General features: G+C 41.7%; 1 protein-coding gene across 5 annotated transcripts in view; it reads right to left on the reverse strand.

Annotated features, from left to right (window-relative positions):
* Nucleotides 1-16,663: 16,663 nt before the first annotated feature.
* The window catches only part of TBL1XR1 (TBL1X/Y related 1), a 120,047-nt gene continuing 112,803 nt past the window's right edge, over nt 16,664-23,907 (reverse strand). For all 5 annotated transcript variants that reach the window (XM_068145037.1, XM_068145035.1, XM_068145034.1 and 2 more), the window contains one exon: nt 16,664-22,236. In XM_068145037.1, coding sequence (XP_068001138.1) covers nt 22,210-22,236 — 27 coding nt within the window. In that variant the 3' untranslated portion in view covers nt 16,664-22,209. The remainder of the gene's footprint in view (nt 22,237-23,907) is intronic.

Below are 23,907 nucleotides of genomic sequence, written 5' to 3' on the forward strand. Positions count from 1 at the left end.
CAGCTCAGAAGAAAATTGTAGCCATCAGAAGTAAGAGCCCAGAAAATAATCATTATCATCTCTGTGAAATCACCAAGTGGTGCATACAACTGCGACCAGCCACTTCAATCTTGACTTCTAGAGCTGTACCAAACCATTCAGTCTCTGCTAATTCACAATTAGGAGTGGGTGATTTATTGCACACTGAGAGCCTTGTAAATCAAGCTGAAAACCTGGGCCTGCCAGAATCTGTCTGTAAGCATTTCCATTTCTTTCTATGCTTATTGCTACCGAAGATTGTGCTATTCCAACTCCCACCTTCCTTTCACATGTCATTTTCAAGTATTTCAGCTTCTATGAAAGGGATGAAGAATCTGGGGTTTGGTGCTGCAGGATATGGCCCAAAGTATTCTCCCCCAAATGTTTCTCTCCCAATAACAAACAAATCTCCCCCTGCATCTACTGTAGTTCATGTCCCACATGCAAGACACATACTGGACTTCAAATACACTCAGAGATGAGCTGATTATAGCCACCAAAATCAGCCAGGGCAACTCCAATGCAGGCTCAGAAAAACAAGAGAAAATTTTTGATTCCACAAAACCACCTGCTAGTCTGCCTACAGCCAGCCTGGCTCCCTGCACACAGCACACATCTTCCCCACCTGCTGCTGCAGACCTGTTTTTACAAGGGAAAGATCCCCTCCTTGGCTCTTTGCTTTCCATCTGCCCTGGCTGTGGGTTTCCCCAGGGTGCCAGCGATTGCATGCACCACCTCCCCTGCCTGAACCCACCACTGTGGTATGAAAAAGTTTCTCCCTCTTGGAGGAAGACAGCAAAAGAGAGATCTACGGAACATGCAGTTAACATACCATGTCACTCCTCCTGACAACCAATCTGGTCACTCTGTGGTGGTTGTAGGAAGGACCACAGAGATATCCAGACATTTTCCCCCCCATTGCTACTCTTCCTTGTGAGGACCAGTGTAGCCTTTTTTCCCCACTTCAACTTTGTATTTTGCATTACAGGAAATGTCTTCCTGATCCCATCAAGCTGTGCCCTGAAACGTGAAAACAGATAAATTTAAAGATGACAATTTTACTTCAGACCATATTTTCTGTGTTCAGAAATGCCTCCTGTTTAAGGTTCTTGGCTGCCTGCACACTAAATAGCCCTGCCTTGTTTTCACTTTGCCACGTCTTTGTATTGCATTATTTTTACAGCTGACGAGCACCGTTAGACTAGGGGAATGCTCTGGTGTCAAAAGCAGATTGAATTTGCTGATTGCTGGAGTTCTTTGTGCTGCTCACACCAAATTTCTTTCCCATATAATACATCTGTTGTTTGCATAGTCAATAAAGTTAATATCTGTGAAATCAGTCATTTCCCCCTAGTGCTAAATTATACCGCGACAGACAGGAGATTGACTTCGTTGTATTGACAGGGGAGAACCCTCAATGCTTATTATTTGTGGTGGCTCAGAGAGATTACAAAAGCACACAGAATGGTTTCATCAGGGGAGTCTATTTCTATAAAAGCTGATAAGGTGATCTATGCACATTAACAGGGGGAACAGTCAGTTTTTGGCAAACCAACTTTTCCAGCATTTTGGTGAGGAAGAACTAAAGCAATAGCATAAAATCAATGTATCATTCCCTTCCCCTTGTCAAGACAGTACCCTGTGTAATACTGATCTCATGTGCAATACTTATGTCTACATAAATAATTCAGGGCCTAATTAATCCAATTCTTTTATAATTACCTCTTATAATGGCATACAGCCCAAATCCCAGCAGCTTAATTGCTACTTAATGGAGATATTTATGACATCAACACTCGCGAAGAATATAGGCGCTCCCACTTATTCCAATTAGGAATGAAGCTTAAGCTACTAAACTCCTGATCTGGATTTCCAACACCTCTGAAATGTTGGCATTTGAAGACACCCAGGTTTTTCACTTCAGAGCAAAAGGCTTCAACTTTCCTGTTTCACATGTGTCAGGGTACAGGGGACAGCACTCATTCACTGCAAGACAACACCTCTGCAGTACCATTTCGTTAGTGTTTTGACTCTTGTAAGTAGGGCTGCAATGCATTTTGGCCCCATGTTGCTAGATAGCCTGTGGTGGGTTGAAATCCACCACCACCCCCAACATTAACTTCACCAGACCCACTCAGTTGGAAGCAGATGAAAACTACCACATGGCCCAATGAAGTTTGGGTGATACAAGCAGCTATAAGGGTGTGTGCATTCTGGGTTCAAGGGATCGCAGTTAGTTCAACCTGAATGCATTCTGGATTGATTTAAATTAAGGAAAATAAACAGTTCTTAAATAAAAGAGAAAAAGAAGAAGAAAGAAAAAGGAAGAAGAAAGAAGGAAAGAAAAAAAAAAAAAGGAAAGAACAGCCCCAGATGGGCTGGCACAGGTTTGACTATGCTCACAGAAAAATCTCTCCTACCAGTGCAATTTTCCTGTTGTGATGACATTCCAAATTTTTAATGGCTTTCAACCTGCTTAGCCTGGAGAAGAGGAGGCTCAGAGAAGACCTTATTGCTCTCTACAACTACCTGAAGGGAGGTTGTAGCCAGGTGGGGGTTGGTCTCTTCTCCCAGGCAACCAGCACCAGAACAAGAGGACAGAGTCTCAAGCTGCACCAGGGGAAGTTTAGGCTGGATGTTAGGAAGAAGTTCTTCACAGAAAGAGTGATTGGCCATTGGAATGGGCTGCCCAGGGAGGTGGTGGAATCACCATCACTGGAGGTGTTTAAGACTATACTGGATGGGGCACTTGGTGCCATGGTTTAGTTGACTAGATGGTGGTGGGTGATAAGGTGGACTTGATGATCTCAAAGGTCTTTTCCAACCTGGTTAATTCTATTCTATTCTAAAAACACAACACCCAGAAAGTTTGCCTGTTGCAAAGGCTGCTGTGCCAAAAAGTATTCTATAATTAGAGGGAAAGTGCTGATGTGAACACAAACACACTCATTTTACAGTATCTAAAAGCTTAAGAATATAGCTTCAAATGGTGAGTCAGTCAGTTTTTATGAACACTTTTATCTTTACTAGGAGCTAAAGACATCCTTTGAGGTCTTAAACTACTCCTAATCAAATTTTTCAGTCAGTGTATTTTCATGAGACCTGACAAATTTATTCCATTGTGCTGCTATTAACTGCTGGATATTTACATATTAGGATGCAAAGGAGTGAATCCTACAACTAACATTTCACTAGGGAAGGTTTCATAATAACATCATGAGATTGGGAATTAGGATTCCTGGGTTTCTTCTGAGCTGTGGGACAGACATAATGTGAGCTATTTTGGCTCCCCTATCCACTGAGTTTGCAGTAATGCTGATAAGAAATTATTGTGAAGTGTATCAAGATATGTTCCATAAAAGAGTGACTTTATTGGTGTTTAATCCCCTCAACCTGAATGCTCACTCTAGGGCATTTTACTGCTGGTAAGGTTCTTTGAGATTTTCAGGTGAAATGAACTGCTAAGAGCACTCCTATTGGTGTTTACAGGTGGTTAACAAAATCCCTGTCTCTCTGACCTGAGTCACAAAAATGGGAAGTTGAACTTGAAGCGACAACATTGGATAGGAGGTAGAAAGGAGTTGTCTGAAAGGAAATTAAAGATAAATTGAGTTGTTACTAAAACTGCTTTCAAATAAGCCCTTTTTATTTGGGGAAAGGATTACATTCTTCTGGAACTACCCAATTTTTTAGAAAGAAAATCAAACCACCTCCACTCCAAACCTCAAAGACTGAAAGCCTCTCCATTTCTAAGAAAGCTTGACAGCTGACTTTTTCCAATTGAAAAAGAAAGAAAGAAAAAAAAGAAATCTGACCTGTGCATGTGCTCCAAGATCCTTCACTTCCAGCACTTGATGAAGAGAGAGTACAGACAAGCATTAGCCATTACCTGAAGACAGAATCACCAAGGTTGGAAGAGACCTCAAAGATCATCAAGTCCAACCTGTCACCACAGACCTCATGACCAAACCATGGCACCAAGTGCCACATCCAATCCCCTCTTGAACACCTCCAGGGACAGTGACTCCATCACATCCCTGGGCAGCCCATTCCAATGCCTAACAATGCTCTCTCTGAAGAACTTTCTCCTCACCTGGAGCCTAAACTTCCCCTGGTGCAGCTTGAGACTGTGTCCTCTTGTTCTGGTGCTGGTTGCCTGGGAGAAGAGAGCAACTCCATCCTGGCTACAGCCACCTTTCATGTAGTTGTAGACGGCAATAAGGTCTCAGCTGAGCCTCCTCTTCTCAAGACACATCATGCAGAACTCAGCAGAGGTCTCAGAGAGACAACACGTAGGCCATCTTGCAGAGATCCCAAAGGATAGCCTGGAGGGAGCTGAAGAGAGCATCAGGTTTCCTCTCCCGTACCTACAGAGAGCTTGGGCAGGCAACTCCTGCCAGTTATTGTTCTAACCTCACCCTCTTGCTCTTCTTTTGCTTCTAATAAACTTGTTCCCAAGAACAAAATTATGAACACGTCCTTTGGAGTGTCCCACACTTTGTAGCATTGTAAGCCTTGGTTGTTCATCTTATGAGAACTGTGTCACTAGTGGTACTGTACCAGGACTGCACTGAAATAGTACAGTCTTAGGGGGCCAGTGCTGATCTCCAGTGTCCTAGCTTGTCCTGGAGAACAAATAACCTCTGTGAATATTCGTGACATGAGATTGAGCCTGTGCCCTGCCAAAGTCTTTAATAAAAAAATGGGAAGAACTTCATGCCATGATAGCTTCCATGCCAGTTTTCCATGCCAGCTGTCTACTGGAATCCTTACTGCAGTTTGCAATGTGCTATGCAGGCAACCTAACCTTTCGCTGCTGCAGGTACCAGCGTAGCCTTGAATGCAAGAAACTGTTGAGCTGCAATTTTCTATTGGAACAGTACTACCTGGCTGTAGCATTCAACAAAACACTCTTCAGAGGAAGATATTTTCTCTAAAAGAGGGTCTTGAGGTCAGGAACTCCACTGACTTCAGTGGAAGTCTCCTTTCTGAGCTGATGGTGATTTATCTGCTCTATTAAGCCGGACGAGGCGCACAGCGCTTTCAATGGGATCAGAAATTAGACTGCCAGCAAAAAGGCAATGGACAGAGGTTCCACCTCAGTTACTCTGATTTAAATGCAGAGAAGCTCCTGTGACTTCTTTTGCATTACTTCAGCTCTAAAGGAACGGAATGGAGAGCAAAGCTGTGCCACTGAACAGCAGCATCACAATTATTTAGGCTGAAAAGAGCAAACAGTTTAAACAAAAATATTTCCTTTTTTTTTCCCCCATGGGGTTTCCATCTATATTTTGGGAAATAACTGCCTCAGTAATTTCAAAAGTAACAAATCTCAACAGTAGCAGATCTGAAAAGTACCAAATTATATTCATTCAATGGAAAGGAAAAACAACCAATGGCATAAACAACAGACAAAATCCTTTGATGCTGCTTATGTATTTTAAGAGTATTATAAGAGTATTTAGCCTGGAGAAGAGGAGGCTCAGGGGAGACCTTATTGCTCTCTACAACTACCTGAAGGGAGGTTGTAGCCAGGTGGGGGTTGGTCTCTTCTCCCAGGCAACCAGCACCAGAACAAGAGGACACAGTCTCACAATGTGCCAGGGAAATTTAGGCTCAAAGTGAGGAGAAATTTCTTTCCAGAGAGAGCTGTTAGCCATTGGAATGGGCTGCCCAGGGAGGTGGTGGAGTCACCATCCCTGGAGGTGTTCAAAAAGGGATGGGACATGGCACTTGGTGCCATGGTTTAGTAGTCATGATGTCTGTGGTGACAGGTTGGACTTGATGATGATTTGAGGTCTCTTCCAACCTTGGTGATTCTGTGAAGCCTTCTGAAATTTCTGGCCCAAAAGAAGACAGGATAGAGACAGAGCCTAGTGAGGAGCTGTAACCTAAAATGTTAATACTGACAAAGAACAGAAGAACAACTCCACTTATTTTATCTCAAGCCATTAGCTTTGATTTAGTGCATCTAGGGAAGCCTTTTGGTAGCTTCTGTGTTACCTTCACACTCTGGCTTAATGACTGGTTGGACTTGATGATCTTTGAGGTCTTTTCCGACCTTACTGATTCTATGATTCTACCTGGATGTGCGTATCTTACTTTCCCATTTCTCTCAAGGTACAATTCATCTAACAATAAATGCTGATATCATCCCCCTCCCACCCCCTCCCTGTATTTAACAAGCAAAATCCTATGGTAATTTCACAATCAACAATGCCTGGTGTTAAGGATTTCATTATTAAATCTGATTGAATATGATTAAATATGGCTCATGCTTTTCCAAAATGGGTTGCATGATAGATTTAAATGAACTCATTAGTGGTTAATGCAGCAAAGCGCTTTCTAAATGCTAATGTTTGGCTGCCTTTGGCTCGTTAATTAATTTGAAGATTGTGTAATTATCAGAGCTTTCGATTAGCATACGTCTACTGCTTTTTATTCCCAAACGACAGTTGTTTGCCTGTAACTATTGGAAATTCAATTATATTTATAATAAAAAGAGGACATCAAACTGCCCAAACAAGCACCCTCTGCATGGAAACAGCAGCTCTTCCTTTAAAGCCTTTTCTTTATGACTGTTATTTTCGAGCAGAAGACAGCCTCAGCAGCTTGGCCTCAGCACCGAGAAGGGAGAGCAAAGTGCATGGCTTTGCCAGATAATTACATACCTCTGAAAAGTGGTGCGAGTTGCATGAGGTCTGAATAGGGCTTGGAAAGAAGCAGGAGCAGAGCCTGGCTTGTTTCTTCTCTCTCTCTTTCTTACTTCCCCTTCCTCCCTGGCTTTTGATTTGTTTTGTTTTGTTTTGTTTTTTAATTTAATATTTATTTAGTACTTTGCTTCAACAGGCCAGCAACCATGAAATGAGGCAACAGGGCACAACCAGGCTATCCAGAACAGATGAGCTTATGTCTACAAAAGGACATGGCATAAGCCGTGGTTCCTGCTAGGTGTGCAGAATCGTGAGCCCCAGGCTTTGGTGCAGGCTGCAAAAGTGACGTCTGTGAAATACACTGTGTTGATACTAAGGGCGAGGAATGTGCTGCCAGTTCTCCTTTAAATAACACAAAAGCATGGAAACACAGCAGAAATAGTCTCTAACACAGAATAGCATAGGTTGGAAAAGACCTCTGAGATCGTCGAGTCCAACCTACTATCCAACACCATCTAATCAACTAAATCATGGCACCAAGCGTCCCATCCAATCTCTTCCTAAACACCTCCAGTGATGGGGACGCCACCAGCAACCTGGGCAACCCATTCCAATGACCAATCATTCTTTCTTTTAAGAATGTCTTCCTAACATCCAGCCCAAACCTCGCCTGGCACGGCTTGAGACTGTGTCCTCTTGTTCAGGCGCTGGCCATCCAGGTGAAGAGACCAACCCCCACCTGGCTACAACCTCCCTTAAGGTAGTTGTAGAGAGCAATAAGGTCTCCCCTGAGCATCCTCTTCTCCAGGCTAAGCAACCCCAGCTCCCTCAGCCTCTCCTCACAGGGCTTGTGCTCCAAACCCCTTGCCAGCCTTGTTGCCCTTCTCTTGACAGCAACTCAACATCTTTCCTAAACTGAGGGGCCCAGAACTGGACACAGGACTCAAGGTGTGACCTAACCAGTGCTGAGTACAGGAGCAGAATGTCCTCCCTGCTCCTGCTGGTCACACTGTTCCTGATACAGACCAGGATGCCACTGGCCTTCTTGGCCACCTGGGCACACTGCTGGCTCATGTTCAGCCTACTGCCAACCAGTACCCCCAGGTCCCTTTCAGCCTGGTTGCTCTCCAGTCAGTCTGACCCCAGCCTGTAGCACTGCATGGGGCTGTTGTGGCCAATGTGTAGAACACTTAGATGTGTTAAATCTCATGCCGTTGGACTCTGCCCATATGTCCAGCCTGTCAAGGTCCCTCTGCAGAGCTCTCCTACCTTCTAACAGATCAACACCCACCCCCAGCTTGGTGTAGATATTAGGCCAAGTGATGGAGCCGTAAATGCAACAGCAACTGAGAACTGAACAAAATGTTAGAGTCAAGGCTTGTGCCTGTAAGGGAAGAACATGAGTTATGAGATACAAACACCAGTGAGAGATGCTATGAGAGCTCATGTCTGAGATTCCAGGAGCTATAAAGCTCTCAGGTGGAAGAAGAACAGAGCTTTATCTCTAGCAGACATTATGAATGAAAACAAAAGGATTAAAGCGACTGTCTGGATCATTTCTCCCATGCTTTTTAAAAGTACATCTGATTTCTCTAACAAGACTCAAGGTTCCCCTCACATCACACACTGAATTCAGGTCAGTCCTTACAACATTTAACAGGGAACTTGCTTATCATCAAAAATGTTTTTTTCTGCCAAACTTGGGATTCTCTGCTGTAGTTACCACAGAATGTTTGGGGCTGTAAGGGATGTCAAATGGTCATCCAGTCCAACCTCCCTATCAGAGCAGGATCACCTATTCCAGATGACACAGGAACACATCCAGGCAGGTTTTGAGTATCTCCAGAGCGGGAGACTCCACAACACCCCTGGGCAGCCTGTTACAATGTTTTATCACCTTCACAGTGAAAAAGAAATCCCTCACGTTTCCACGGAGCTTCCTATGCCTCAACTTCCATCCATTGCCCCTTGTGCCGTCATCAGGCACCACCAAGCAGAGCCTGGCTCCATCCTCTTGGGACTCATCCTTTACATATTTATAAACATTTATGAGGTCATCTCTCAGTCTCCTCCAAGCTGAAGAGCCCCAGCTCCCTCAGTCTCTCCTCGTAAGGGAGATGTTCTACTCCCTCAGTCATTTTCATGGCTCTGAGCTGGACTCTTTCAAGCAGTTCCCTGAAGTCTTTCTTGAACTGAGGGGCCCAGAACTGGACACAACATTCCAGATGCAGCCTCACCAGGGGAGAATAGAGGGCAAGGACAACCTCACTGGACCTACTGATTACATTCCTTCTAATACACCCTAGAATGGCATTGACCTTCTTGGCCTCAAGAGCACATTGCTGGCTCATGGTCAAACTTCCATCCACTAGGATCCCCAGGTCCATTTCCCTTTCACCGGTCTCCAGCAGGTCAACGCCGACCTATACTGATACATGGGGGTGTTCTTTCCCAGGTGCAAGACACAGAGCCACAAACAGCTGGAGTGGCAGCACAAGTGTAAAAGCCAGAAAAACAAGCCTTGGTGTTCATTAGCATGCACACCACCGCCTGACAGAAGCCCTTCTTTGCTAGCAGCTGCAGGAGCAACAATGCATTAACATATGGAATAATTAAGCCCAATGAGTAACTCTTACATGTTCTAGTGAAATAGAACAACTTCATTTTCTCAAACAGTAAACCTGTATCTCAAAAAAAAACCAAAACCATCCAACATGCCTCACTTAGAGAAATAATTTGATGAGTTTGGGGTTTAAATTGCTATTAATCATATGGGTGTCCATCCTATGCGTTTATATGGATGGTTATGATTAAAAAATGAACAACTAGACACAATCAATTAGATAGCCCTTCACATTCCCCTAGACAACCTCCCAAAGTCTTAATTCAAAGGAAAAGCACAAGAAATTACTATAAATCAGAATGTGTCACTAATTGTCTAGCTATTACTTGTTTCAGTGTGAAGTAACCTCTCAATTCTTTGGTTTTCACTGAAGTTGCTGCCTTACTGGGCAGTTCCTATTTCAGATGAAGGTTTAGCTCAGACAGATAATTATTAATGGTTCCACTAATGATTTACAGTGAAACTGGGACACCAAGATGGGTGTCTTAGTGAAAAATCACACTTCCAAGGGACACAAAGGCTCGTGGACAACTTTACTGTCATAGAGAAATGCAGATGTATCACTGGACAGGTGATCCAGTGCTCAGCCAATTATATGAATGCCTCCAAATCCTCTCAGCACCTGCCTCTTGTTTCTGAAATACATAAATAGAGATATTTGCAGCATGTCCTAGAAGATGGCAGTGACCCTCAGCAGCAGCTTGCTGTTGAGTTTGCTGCACATGCCAAGCCACCTTCTTCCCTTGGCCTCCACCACCATCTTGAAGGGACAGCAAACACAGGTAGAGCAAGAGCAGAATACACAAGACCCACTGGATGGGCTGACCTGCTGCTGCTTCCCAAGACAGCAGTAGTTGTCCCTCAGACTGCTGGAGAGTCAAGAGAGTGCTGCAGTAAGCTTCTAATGATGTTGCAGCAATGTCTGTTTTAAGGCTTCCATCACCTCCATGGAAGCAGCATGATGGTGTTTTCAGGCATGAGATGAAGAATCTTGATCGTCTTAGAGACCAAGTGCTGTACAGAAATGTCATCTCTAAAGGCAGCTGGAAAAGAGAATCACTGACTCAGCAGCTGTCCAAAACCAGCAGCTGATGCAGGAATATAAACAGGTCCATCAGAAAAACAGCTCAGTGAAGAATATTATTGCTGGAGGGTGCAGGCACAGGCAAGAGACAGGAAAAATCAACAGAGTTCTTGTCACAGCCCCTGACAGGGAAGGCAGGGAGTGAGGAGGAAGGAACTGGGCTCCCACGCAGCTGCTGGCACCTCTGAAGAGTCTGTTGGGATGATGAAAAATAGATGAAACAAAACTTAAAACATGCCTCTAAACCATGGCATTGGCTTCAGGAAAAGGTGCAGGAGGGTTTATCAGGACACTGCTGGAAAATGCCTGGAAAGAAGTGGATTTTAATGAAGAACTGCAACTGCTCTCTGAGGTACAGGTCACGAGAAATGCCTCTAGTGATTTTTTTAAAGCCAAAGTCACAGAGACAGGGATGAAAATTTTGTTGTCCTGAAGTTCCCAGAGATTTGGGCTACTGACTTCTGTGAAGCAAGCAGTCAGCCACCCCAGAAATATCACCAATACCAAGAGGGAAAAGGCCTTCCACCCTTCTGGGGTACAACATTTATGGATGAGATGGGCAAAATGTGGCATTGCTCAGATACTGTCCCTGTTGTTGGTTAGGAGACTGCCTTCGATACTAATCGTATAGACATCACTTTAATTCCTGAGTTTAATGATAATGGCCAAAGACTGTGCCCTGGGGAGCTAGAACTGTGGGAACAGGCAGCATTCCTGCTAGACAAGGAAATAGAAGGAAGGTCCTTAAGTACAGAGTAGCTGACCCAAATCTCCAGCAGGAAGTGTGCCTGTAGAAGTTGTCCTGTCATTCTACAAAGCTGACAGCCTGGAACACTTAGCATCATAGAATTGTTAAGGTTGAAAGGGACCTCTGAGATCATCAAGTCCAACCGCTCACCTAAAGCTCACACTCTCACCACTACTTCCAAGCTACTACCACTAAACCACAGCACCACATCCGTGCTTCATTTAAATACCTCCTGGGCAGCCTGTTCCAATGCCTGAAAACCCTTTTTGTGAGGAAAGTTTTCAAAGTACCCAACCTGAACCTCCCTTGGCACAACCTGAACCTCCCTTGGCACAACCTGAGGCTAGTTTCTCCTATCTTGTAACTTGCTCCAACCTCCTGTGAGGTTCATGAAGTCCTAGCCTTTCTCTCCTTCCCCTACACCTCCTGTAGCAGCAGACTACTTTGGAAGAGCACTTCACCCAGAAGCTGAAAAGGCTGCTGTCCTAATGTATTCTCTCTTGTCTCTACCTTTCAAATCTCCTTTTTTTCCCCATGCTTGAGGCATACTCCAGCATCTTCACTTCTGCAGACAGCAAAGGCCTGTACACTATCATTTACTCAGCAGATGATGAATCTGACAGTCTAATCTTAACTTCTTAACAGCTGTGTTTATTTACTAAAGTAGGAAATTGTTTCCTCCAAAGCACAGAGGGGTTGGTTTGAACAAACTAATATCTCCACAATTCGGTTAGATTTGGTACTCACACATGCTTTCTCTTGAAGCTACACATTTTTCTATCACTGAAATATCTGAATTATAGGCAATCTTGCAATCCAATCTTTGTTTTAATGACTCCTCTGGCTGCTGTTTTGTATAAAGGAGAAAGCAGGCTGGAAGTACTGGCTTATATTGGCTTACAGGAAATGGATAATTGTGTGATCTGGAGGGGCTGCTGTGTGTGTCCCTCCCCCACAAAGGGTACAAAAAGACCACAGCTTCCAGGGTCTATGTGTTGCATCTACCACAGAAGCCCCTGCTAGGATATCCACCCACCACTGAAGGACTTGGACTCTGGATCCAAGGAACGGTGATATCATTCTTTTTCTCTGAATTCCTTCCTCTCTCCTTCTCCTCTCTCCTTTCTCTCCCCATTTTCCCTCTACTCTGGTCCATGACTGAGAGTTTTCAGTGGCTCTGAAAAGCCCAACTCATCAGCCATTTGGTGTCTGTTTGCTTTCATTTACTCCAAGAGAATTTTTGGATATTAGCACAGCCTGCCCCACTGCCCAGGGTTGGTACTGGACACTGGGTCATGACTGGGAAAACTTGAAGGTTGGGATAGTTTAACAGGAAAAGCAAAGGTGTTTCTACAAGCAAAGCAAAACAAGGAAATAATTAATCACTTCCCATGGGCAGTTGATGGTTCAGCCTTCTCCATCATACATAATGGTTACTTGGGAAGACAAACATCATCACGATGAACACCCCCTCCTCCTGTATCCATGATCACCTGCTGAGCATAGTCTTAGCTAGGATGGGTAGATGCCATATAAACAGCATGGCTGGAGCTGCCTGTTCTGATGCTGTACAGGGCACAGGTGTAGTCCTGCTGGAAAGCAGCTCCATGGAGACAGACCTTGGAGTCCTAGTGGACAGCAAGTTATCCATAGCACAGCAATGTGTCCTTGTGGTTAAGTGGGCCAAGGGCATCCTGGGATGTGTCCAGCAGGTCTAGGGAGATTCTCCTCCCCCTCTACTCTGCCCTGGTGAGACCACACGTGGAACACTATGCCCAGTTTTGTGCTTCACAGTTCAAGAGACAGGGATAGCCAAACAGAGAGCTACAGGGGTGATTGCAGGACTCCTGTGAAGAAAGACAGAGAACTGCGGCTATTTAGTCTTGAAGAGAAGGCTGAGGGGAGATCTTATTAATGTCTATAAATATCTGAGGGGTGGGTGTCAAGATGATGGTGACAGTCTGTTTGATGGTGCCCAGTGACAGTTGCAACAGGTACAAGGTAGAACACAGGAAGCTCCACCTCAACATGAGGAGACACTTCTTTATTGTGAGGGACCACTGGAGCAGGCTGCCCAGGCTGCTCGTGCCTAGATGCATTCCTGTGTGGCCTGCCCTAGATGATCCTGCTTTGTGAGGGGGGTTGGACTCGATCTCTAAAGGTCCCTTCCAACACCTAACATTCTAAGATTCTAAGAATTCAGAGGTATAACTTACATGCAATGAGAAAATACTGCCATGGAAACACTGAGGGGCTTTATGCACTCAGCCAAGCAAACAGTAATAAGCCAGGAGATAGCTAAATAGGTCAACAAATATTTTACATCTAAAAGCTCCACATGAGAAATCACAACACCTAAGCCCCAAACTTGAAGGCACACCTACTTCAGCAACTAACTACTCCAGTATTTAACTGGCATTTCAAATGGTACCAAGAGGAAATCCCCCTGCTTTACTGCACCCTGCTAAATTCTACATTTCTCCTTAAGAAAATTATCTTGGATGATTTCCTGTAAAATTAGCTGCAGGAACTGAACTGAAATAGAACACTTAACAGAATAAAATAATAGAATACTTAATTCAGCACACAGAGCAAGATCTACTGATTTGAGCACGAGATGGTAAACAAGGCAACTGCAATGCACAAGCTACACATGCTCCTACCTCTTTGTCTTGGGAATTGGCTCCTGGCTTCAAATTACTTACTGCTAGAAAGCAGTTTGTTCCCATCCACCTAATCAGCATCTGACTTTGCTGCAGCATTCATGTTAACTGAAGATAGATGAGATGTGGCAACAGAAAGTGAAAGAACTGCAAAACTTTCAAACAACAATCTAAAAAGTAAACTAAGCGTCGGTAATTGCAATTCTTCACTATTTTCCTGAGGCAGGAAATTTCTGCTGTAAAAATTATTCACTGACAAGAAATTTAGGGATATATGCCACCATCTACAGCAGCTGAGTACTAGGAGTACTAGCAATGCATGGTTATTCTATCATTATTTCTAAAGTGAAAAGCCACAATGCTTTTGGAGTGTAACAGCAGCCATTACACTCCTACTACCTTTTATAATTGCAAATGATGCAGCACCACAACTCTGCGTGCAAGAAAGAGATTATAAAGACTCAGTAGCAGCTTTGGAGAACCAACAGCCATATTATTCAGAGGAGTTACATCCAACCTCTGCCTGGCATTTATTAAAGGCTGACCCTACACCTTCACATGCTCTTGTCAATAGAAGACATTTGAAACAGGGACAAAGGTAGAAATTGGGGGTTGGTCTCTTCTCCCAGGCAACCAACACCAGAACAAGAGGAGACAGTCTCAAGCTGTGCCAGGGGAGGTGTAGGCTGGATGTTAGGAAGAAGTTCTTCATAGAGTGATTTGCCATTGGAATGGGCTGCCCAGGGAGGTGGTAGAGTCACCATCACTGGAGGTGTTTAGGAAGAGACTGGATGGGGCGCTTGGTGCCATGGTTTAGTTGATTAGATGGTGTTGGATGATAGGTTGGACTCGATGATCTCAAAGGTCTTTTCCAATCTGGTTATTTCTATTCTATTCTATAGTTTTATGTTTTCTATTAAGGCTGAAGCAACAGGCAAGAAGATCAAATGGTGCCTTAAGATTTGTTGTATAAGCACTTCAATGTAGTGAAAACAGAAACACAAGCTTTAATAGGTGGAGTTTTACTATTTGTCAAAAAAAACCCCACCAAAACCAGAAACAAACTACCCCCTTCATCCACTAACATTTCTTTCCAGAAGTCTGCTTGTATTAATTGGAAATGTCCCCTCAGCACTGCTGTGAACAAGGAACTTTCATTCTCTAGTGAGGAAGGGAAAACAATCTGAGCCGTCACCAGTCCAGCAAAGAAATCTTGGAAGTGTTTGAGAATATGCAATTGAGGAAGCTCAAAATGCAGCTCCCTCAAGGTAAAAATCAAGGTTCTCAGCACCTACAGTAAATCAGAAAAATCTCTGTGGAAATAAAAGTGTGTTGAAAGGACTTCATCTCTACTGAGACTTCTTGACATCTTGAGACTCGGTATCTGAAGAATGAATCTAGAAACTGAACATTTTCACATCTATTAAGGAAACTTGTGTCTTATTTAATCCTTCACACAATCCCTTATGATACCAATTTTCAGTTAGTCAGATAAATGAGAAAGCCTCTGCACTGCAGAACTCCTGGGTCAGCGTTCCTTAAGGACAAATTGTACTAACTGGGCCATCATCATTCTCTACAGAATCTTTGATAAATTCCCCCTAAATTATTATTCTCCTGCAGCTGCCCTGTGCTGACATCAGGGAACCAAAGACATTGCTTAGTCTTCCATTAAATTATTTCACTTTGAGGCTGGGAACACGGACCTTATGAATATCTGAGATCATGAATTACTACAGAATTACAAAACCTAGATTGTTAGAGCATGAGGTAACTCAGCTTCAAAGGGAAGAGTCTAGCAGTAATGGCATAATGAACCTACCTGGAATATTGTCTCCTCCTCACAGGACAGAAGTGGGCAACACTACCATGCAAGCACAACATCTACACAGTGCAACACCATTCTGTGGCTCCTGCACCACAGGGTGGCCACAGAGAGGAGCATTTGTACTGAAGAAATTTCAAGACATGCCAACTTTAAGCATCGTGCTATTAGTTAGTACAAGTGGTCCGTCTCAAAACCATGAAATCGCTTCATTATTGCTCTCTCAAAACCCAGAAGATGACAGAGAAATCCTGCAGTGCACTCAGAATGGAATTCAAAACTGGTTTTACACGTGCAAAATAACAGCCCCTCCTCTGTTTGCAATCACTCTGTGTCATTTTCAGTGTGTTAAAATAAACTGATTTTGATAACATTAGTGAAATGAGACAGCTATTGTTTTTGAACATATTCTAGCAACTAAACAGTCGGTGTGGAAAAGCAGCTATTTCACCTAGTTCTAGTGGCATTGAAAATAAACCCTCCAGGTTGCCTCTCTTGGATTACAACACGACCCATTATTCTAAAGGAATTAAAGCATCATTATGCACAGATGGATGCTTGTTATTTCATCTGTAAATGTAAACCATTTCAAGTACCTGAAATACAGTAAGTGAAATAACCTTCCTTCACATAACCACACTAAATCACTCTGTCAGAACCGATCTCTCTTATGCGACTGTTACCATAGAGCCTGCTCCCACGCCTCCAAAGTCTTCTAAACAGCTGGGACGTAGCTGTTGGGTGCCACTAGACCCAGTTCCTCTTCTGCAAGTGTATGGGCAGGAGAAGATTAAGCAAGTAAAACGCACACATGAGGAATCAGTTAATCTAAATCAAAGGCATAGTGGTGGCAGAGGAACAGCTTCACCATTTCAGAGGATCTACCACGTATTCACAAGGAGTGTGGAGCTGTACGGTGTAGCATCTCCCACTGCTCCTTACAAACTCCCTTCAGTGAAATGTGCCAAACAGTACAGTACAGTGTTTCAGCATCTGGAGCTCTTCTGTAGCAAGCATTACAATTACTGGTATATAACATTCAGCCAAGGTAATATCAAAATATATTTTATTCTGGACCTCTTTCAGATCTGATTCAAATTACAGTTGTCAAAGCAATACAATGCAAAGGGAAACTGCAACAGAAAATGTGCCTAGAAGGGATATAAGGGCCTTGGGGACAAATCATTGTGATGTAGAACCAAAATACATCATAAAGTGTAATTAACATGGTCCAGGACAGTATAGAACATCTATGTCAGTCTTCTTCAGACAATAATCATGAAAACTGAACAATAAAAGTCCTTTAAACAAGTACAAAAAACTGTCATGGGCTGGTTTACACTTTTACAACAGTCGTAATTTAACTGGATAACTGAAGAAATGATGCAGACATTTTAATCCAGTGCTATAGGTAGGCTCACAGAATTAGACCCAAAGGATTTGTAACTCCAAATGAAACCATTACAACTACAATGTCCATGTCAGGAGAGAGAGAAAATTACTTCTGTATTCTAGAATTACTGTTCTGCACACTGCAGTCTGTTGAGGACAAGATTGCAAAGTACACTGGACTAGCAACAACATGCAGACTGTTTTCTTGTATTTACCCACAAATGTCAAAAAACATTATGAAGTAAAAATGAATGATTATCTTAAAAAAGAAAAGGAAACAAAAACATGCCTCAAAGTTATTGTCAAGCTTCAAACTTAAAGGCAGAGAAAAAAGCGAATTATGTACTCAAAACTACTGATCTGAAGCACTATTAACACTAAATCTGCAACCTGCAGGAAACGGCAGATTTTCCTGGTTCGTCTGCCTGCCATCAGACTGACAGTGAAGACAGTCACACTTTCACAGAACGTGGTATTTCAGAGCTTTCTCTAGAGGGAGAAGTGAAGGCTGCTCCATGGCTCTCTCCCTAAGGAAAATATCAGGGATCTTGATGGAGATTTACTGCTGTCTCCCGAAGCCTTATTTGCTTCTAACATGCCACAATGTTGCTTCTGCTTTCTTCAGACTTCTGGAGAGTGTGAAACTGATCCCACTGGGGAATGGCTCTACAGGACCTTGTGAAGGGAGAAGCTATCACGCTTGTCAATGAAAAAGGAACACTGGGCTAAATCCGACAGGCCCTGCTCTGGCAAACTCCCACTGAAGCCCAGAGGAGCCATGACTCGAGTGAGATGGGGTTGGTTTTACCTGCGCGGCACACAGCAGCACATAGACTCAACGCCTCCAATGCTTATTCTGGCAAGGTTTTCTCACAAAGTGAAAGACAATGGGATTTCTGGTTAAGAAACAGTTGGGAAAAAAATCAGGTCCCAAGGCTCCTCTTCACTAAACAGGCAAAAGCATACAACCTTTTATTTACAAGCTGAAAAACCCAGTTTGCCATTTGACTGAAATTCCTTCATTCAGCAGAACTAAATGCATCAGCTGCTAAAATTCTCTGCAGGCAAACTGACACAACAGCCCAATGCCACCTAGTATTCTTCCTAAACACAAAGAACATTTCAAAGGTATAATGTCCCATTAAATACCCTAGCATGAGGTAAGCAGTGTAAGGAAAAAGGAGTGCTTTTTAAAATGAAAATTAATTAAAATTGGTAGAAATCTTTGGCCTTTCTCTCAAGATGCATTAAAGTGTCATGAAATCAAGAAACATGCTTCCAAATGCCATGTCATTCTGACTCTGGTAACTATTACCTCCCTCCACCCAACCCAGAAAAAGAGGCACTTTTAGTGTTTCATATAAGATTTCCAATCATCTAGTAGACACGCTAAATAACCCTGCACAATTGTAGTCCCAGAATAAACTGAGTTTATCAACATTACAAAGAGTCTAAAAAAGCTTTTATGAGGACCTAGATATTCTCTTAACTACACTAAGAAGTCCACTGGTTGGGAATCTTTACATCAATTTAAAAATGCAGAAACAGGTAAAGTAAAAATAGAAAAAGAGGAACTCTACAGAAACCTGGACCTAATTATGCAGAAGTGAGAAACAGGATTCTGAGATGGATGCATATAAAGACAGCGAACTCAAGAGCAGTTAATTAATCATCATTAACTCTGAGCCTGGTTTTTCCCCTTCTTTTTATCCTCTGTTTGGATATTTGCCCATTAATGTGCTGAACTGGAAAAAATAGGATCTGTAATGTATGCAAAGGCTTATGCACATGTTTGCCTTTACACTTCGAAAACTAAGCGTGTGCACACATTTAGATGAAATTAGGGTTTTCCTGATATTTGGCATTCTCAATTTAAAGGAACAATTTGGACAGTCTACCTCACTCTTGACTACGAGGTCTTTGTGCTATAAAAGATAGTAATGTCATGGTTCTCTTGTTTTTTTTCTTTTCCTTTTTGCTTCACATAATCACAGAACCCAGCACACCTTGCATGCATGCATTGAACAGTGTATAGAAGAAGAGGCGAGAAGAGGTGTGAGCAGGAGCAGCACTGTGGCATGCTAGTGAAGGACAACAATAAAATACCTATTGGCCAGATCCTTTGAGAGTGGAACCTGGCACCACTCCTCTACAGTGGGGCACTGCTGATGAACACCAGGTTGGGGGGTCTCAGCCTGAGCATCCAGAGCACTCGAGTCAACAGATCTGACACTCCTGCTGGACTGTGCTTCAAGCACCTGAAAACTCTGGACCTGTGATACTGAAGCTCTGTTGTAGCTATTTCTGAGCATGTGGTACTATGCTTAAGCAACTAGAATTATAACCAAAACGGCTGATGATTGAGAAAGAGGAAAATGGCAATACCCTAAAACATGGCTGTGTGATTTTGCAGCTATGTCACAGAATTCCACCACAATTGTTTAGATTGGCTGAAAGAATCATCCAATAACTTTTATGAAAATGAATAAACTGTCCATATTAAAATACAAAAGTACTATCAAGAATCACTTCTGACTTTCAGGTTTAAATTCAGTGCAATTGACAAATGCATTGCTAAACGAAAAATGCAGCTTAAACGTACTCAAAACATTTGTGTCTATTCCTGGGAGCACAGTTTAAAATTATTGCACAGAATTTCTTATTTTTTTTTTCATTTTTATTTTTTTTTTTCATTAAATGACAGAGGTCAGCCACAGTCATGGACCTCCAGCAATAAAAGCAATATTTCAAGTGCCAGACACTCAATATATTAAGTTTCCTACATATCGAAACTCACAGGGTAATTGCTCTAAACATTTGTATTATGTTCCAAAACCCTAAAAGTAGCTGGCACTGAACCACCACAGATGACTGTCTCTATGGATATGACTGTTTGTTGGTTTTAAATGCTGTGTATGATAGTATTATAATCCTGGGGTATATATAAAGAATGTATTGTTGACTTCTCTTTACCACTGGCAAATTGCTACCCTACCTTAGCCAAACTCAGACTTGCTTCAAGTCGTGCTTATTCCATGGAAATAGCAGAAATCAATGCCTGAAGAACAATGGTTAAAATGTCAAAGCTGCATTATCTCAATTCAACCAATTTATGCCTAATTTGGGGGGGGGGAGAACAAAACCAAACAACCAAACCTCAAAATGGAAACAAAAAATAAAACTAAATCGGTCAGAGACTAGCAATCATAAGCCACAAAATTATTTGTGATTGAGATAGTGTTATAAAACTGGTAACTTTGCAAAGCTCTGTAATATAAATCATTCCTTAAGTAAAATGCCTGTGACATAAATTTGACAACCTCTCTTTTTTACAAATTTACACTCTTGGAATCCTATGCAAGACACGATGCAACCTTTTCGACTACACAAACGCGGAAACACAACCTCATGCTACCATTTACAAATAAAATCACTATCGGTATACTTTGAGTCACATGAGCAGAAAAAAGGTTTGCCATATACATCTGTCATCGTAAGAAAAATACTTGATATTGTAAACAGAGTAAAAGACACTATATAGTAGTGATTATTAAAAAAATAGCAGCTTACATCTACCCTATATTTGGAAAAAAATGTAGTCACAAGATACAATAAACTGCAGGACTGGAGCAGCAGGGGAATTAGTGCAAGTATTCATCTTTTAAATAAGCTGAATCACTGCTATTAAAATAAACTTGAAGCAAGTCCTCTGTTTAAGGTGTTTTGTTTTTTTTTGTTGGTTTTTTTGTTTTTTTTTTTAAATCTAAGGTAGTAAACATTTTGCCTCTTAATGGCAGTGTTATCAAATATATGCCAAAGATTTTATTTTTAATAAAGGAAAAAAAAAAAAATTACATGAGATACTTTTAATACTGGAGTTTGGTTACAATTATACATCTAAGCTCCTACAAATAACGATGGGCAACTCTCAAAGAAGCTGTGGCATGAACCCTTGTCCAGAAAGATCTTAACCTCTTGAAAACAATCCCCCAGCTATACTTTGCTCCTTTTCACAATAGTGCACAATTTAACCATATTTTAGCTATGGTCTTAAAGCAACAGAAGATGCAACTTTTTGTTTTCCTCTTTTTTTGTCTTTTCAGGTTTTTTTTTTCCTTTTTTCTTTTGGTTTTTTTTGCTCTTTATTTTCTTTTATTTTTTTTTTCCCATTTTGCATCCCTGTATTTTTCTTTTCTGTCTTTTTGTGCCCTTCTGTTCTCGAGATTGGCAGAATTATGTCCCAAATAAGAAACTACTGCATTTCAGCCATGTCACCAGAAAAATAAAACATAGCATTATACCCATTACTGTCGCACTTTGTCGATGAGCAGGCCGTGAAATATCACGCCTTGAAGAAGGATTTCTTTTTCGTCTCTCTCCATAATCCCTTTTCCACCCTCCCTCTGTTCATGAAATTGTGCTCTGGGAGCCACAAAAAATGTACCAAACGTTATCAGGTTCACTCTACCTCTTCAAAGAATGCATTACAACATGTTTCAAGGAAACTTGTTTTTTTTTGTTTTTGTTTTTTTTCTTTTTCCCAAGGTGAAAAACAAAATGAAAGTAATTATAAACAAGAAACTAATTCACTCCCTTACTTCATGCATCCGTAAACTTAACCAAAACGAAACAGAAAACCCAATGGTTAAAAGCAAAGGAAAAAAAACAACACTACTGCTGCAGATTTCTGTTAAGTCCATTTTCTCTGTACACACAAACTGCTCAACTACTGAGAAGGAAAACAAAAACACCCCACAACCCATTGTCGCAACGGATTTAATGGGGGAAGGGGTAATGAAGGCTGCCATTAGTATCTTCTGAATTTGGTATGTATATGGGTCTGCTCTTGTATATGGTATATTTCTCTCTCTCTCTTTCTCTCTCTCGCTCTCTCTTCTGGTTTTCATATCCAAACCCTTTAAATGTTATTTTGGGGCACAGCAGATTCCAGCACTTGGTGAACAGGATTCACAAGCTGTGACAAAACTCTGTCATCCTCTTCAGGGTGTAATTATTTTTTTCTCCTCTTTTTTTTTTTTTTCCTTTTTTTTTTTTATATACAGTATATGTATATATTTCTTTTATGTTTGGCTGTAGTGGACTGGCCATGGTTCAATTGGGACTATAGCAGTACATGGGTCAGGGACAGTCATTTTGGCTATGTACACATTCATAGTCGGTCCATGGCTTCCAACTAGTAGCGCTATTTCCGTAGGTCTAATACACAAACCTGCAAGAAAAAAGAAACACACATACAGAAACTGCACAACATTACACCTTTATACAGTTCTGTGGGAACTACCTGAGCAAACCGATTGTGTAAGCTTATTTTTATATCTATTAACAGTAAATTTGGAGTGGGGAAGAAAAAGAAACAAAGCCAAAAATCACTTTGCTCATGAGCACCCAGCCAGACCCAGAAGCTAAGGGTACTGCAGCCTAATGAATTACTAGCAAGACATTAACAACATCTTACACAAGATGCTTGTCTATTACTTAATGTTATGAGGCTGAGAACTTACTTGAATCTAGGTTATAAAAATATAATACAGTGAAATTTAACATAGGAGGGAAAATACTGGAATTGATCAGAGGAACTCTGAAAAACATGCAGTTGATAGTATGCAAATTCCAGTTCCAGTCTTCCCCAAAATATTCACTAAGTAGTGCTTCTACTTCTGTCAGATAAAGAAATCCAGTAGTAAAATATCATCATATACAAGCTATGCTTTTAGTCATCAGTTCAAATGTGCCTATTGCTTGCTTATTGCCAGATGAAAGCACACTTAAGAGAGCAGGTAAGAAAGGCTTTTAAGAGCAAATATAAGAAAAAATAAACCAAACATTTTCTAAAGAGCAGAAACTAAATGAAAACAAATCTGTAGCAAGTACAATCAGCCTCTTGAGCCAAATATAAGACTGAAAAGGTTACACAGCATATATATATAAAAGGGTCACCCACGGGGAAAATGATAATTTCTACAAAGCCTTGAGCTTTTGTTTCTCCTATGAGATTGTCTAGACTAAAATTATATAAAAGGCCAACCAAAATTAATTCTCTAGAATTTAGGCTGATTAAGATTCAGACCTTCCTATTTTCTATTCCAAACTCTAATAAAGCAATCTTGTTGTCTAGCATGAAACATGTGGGACAAGAGAATGGTTTGGCACCTGCGTTAAGATACTGCCTGAGACTCTGGACTACAAAGCTACCAGGAGTGCTTTTTGCTGACATTTGTTACTTTTAGCTACAGCACTTCAAAATACAATTCTTTTATCACTCTTGTTTTATTTTTTCCTCTTCTCCTGTCATACAAAAACACAGCAAAAAAAAGAGGCAAGCAAAAACCCAAGTATTGGACTTGTTATGAAGAGCTGCACGACAATACTTTACCATGGAAATTTGCAGGAGAATGTCAGAAGAGTCAGGAGGTGATGCTACAATAATCCACCATGAGATGACAGGGGATGCATTTGTGTTTAGTTAAACATAGGATTTTATTCCTGTCGTTTTTAGACACTTTTTAATTACAAGCATTTAGAAATGTGCACTTGGCTTTGCTGGGCTTTCTGTTGAATGCCATGCAGAAGATAACTCACTCCTACCATGCACTGCAATAGTATGACCTGCACTGAACATCTTCACTCAAAAAGGGCAGAGAGGTGAAAATGAATTTGTTTCCAGACTACAAAGAAAAGATCAGGTACACTGAACACATTTCCGTATTAAGCCCCAGTAGGGACAGAGCATCTTGATTAGAGGTATCTTCACCTTCTGCATGTTTTGGATGGTTTTGAAAAGTAATGCACGAAGCTGGAACAAAGCCACTCTCCTCACAACATTACAGCATCCTATTTATAGGTGAAAATGTACACAGGTGAGCTGGCTGTATTCACACTG

Source organism: Melanerpes formicivorus, unplaced genomic scaffold, assembly GCF_026170545.1.
Source record: "Melanerpes formicivorus ecotype bairdi unplaced genomic scaffold, bMelFor1.0.p_v2 SCAF_12, whole genome shotgun sequence".
Classification (NCBI taxonomy): domain Eukaryota; kingdom Metazoa; phylum Chordata; class Aves; order Piciformes; family Picidae; genus Melanerpes; species Melanerpes formicivorus.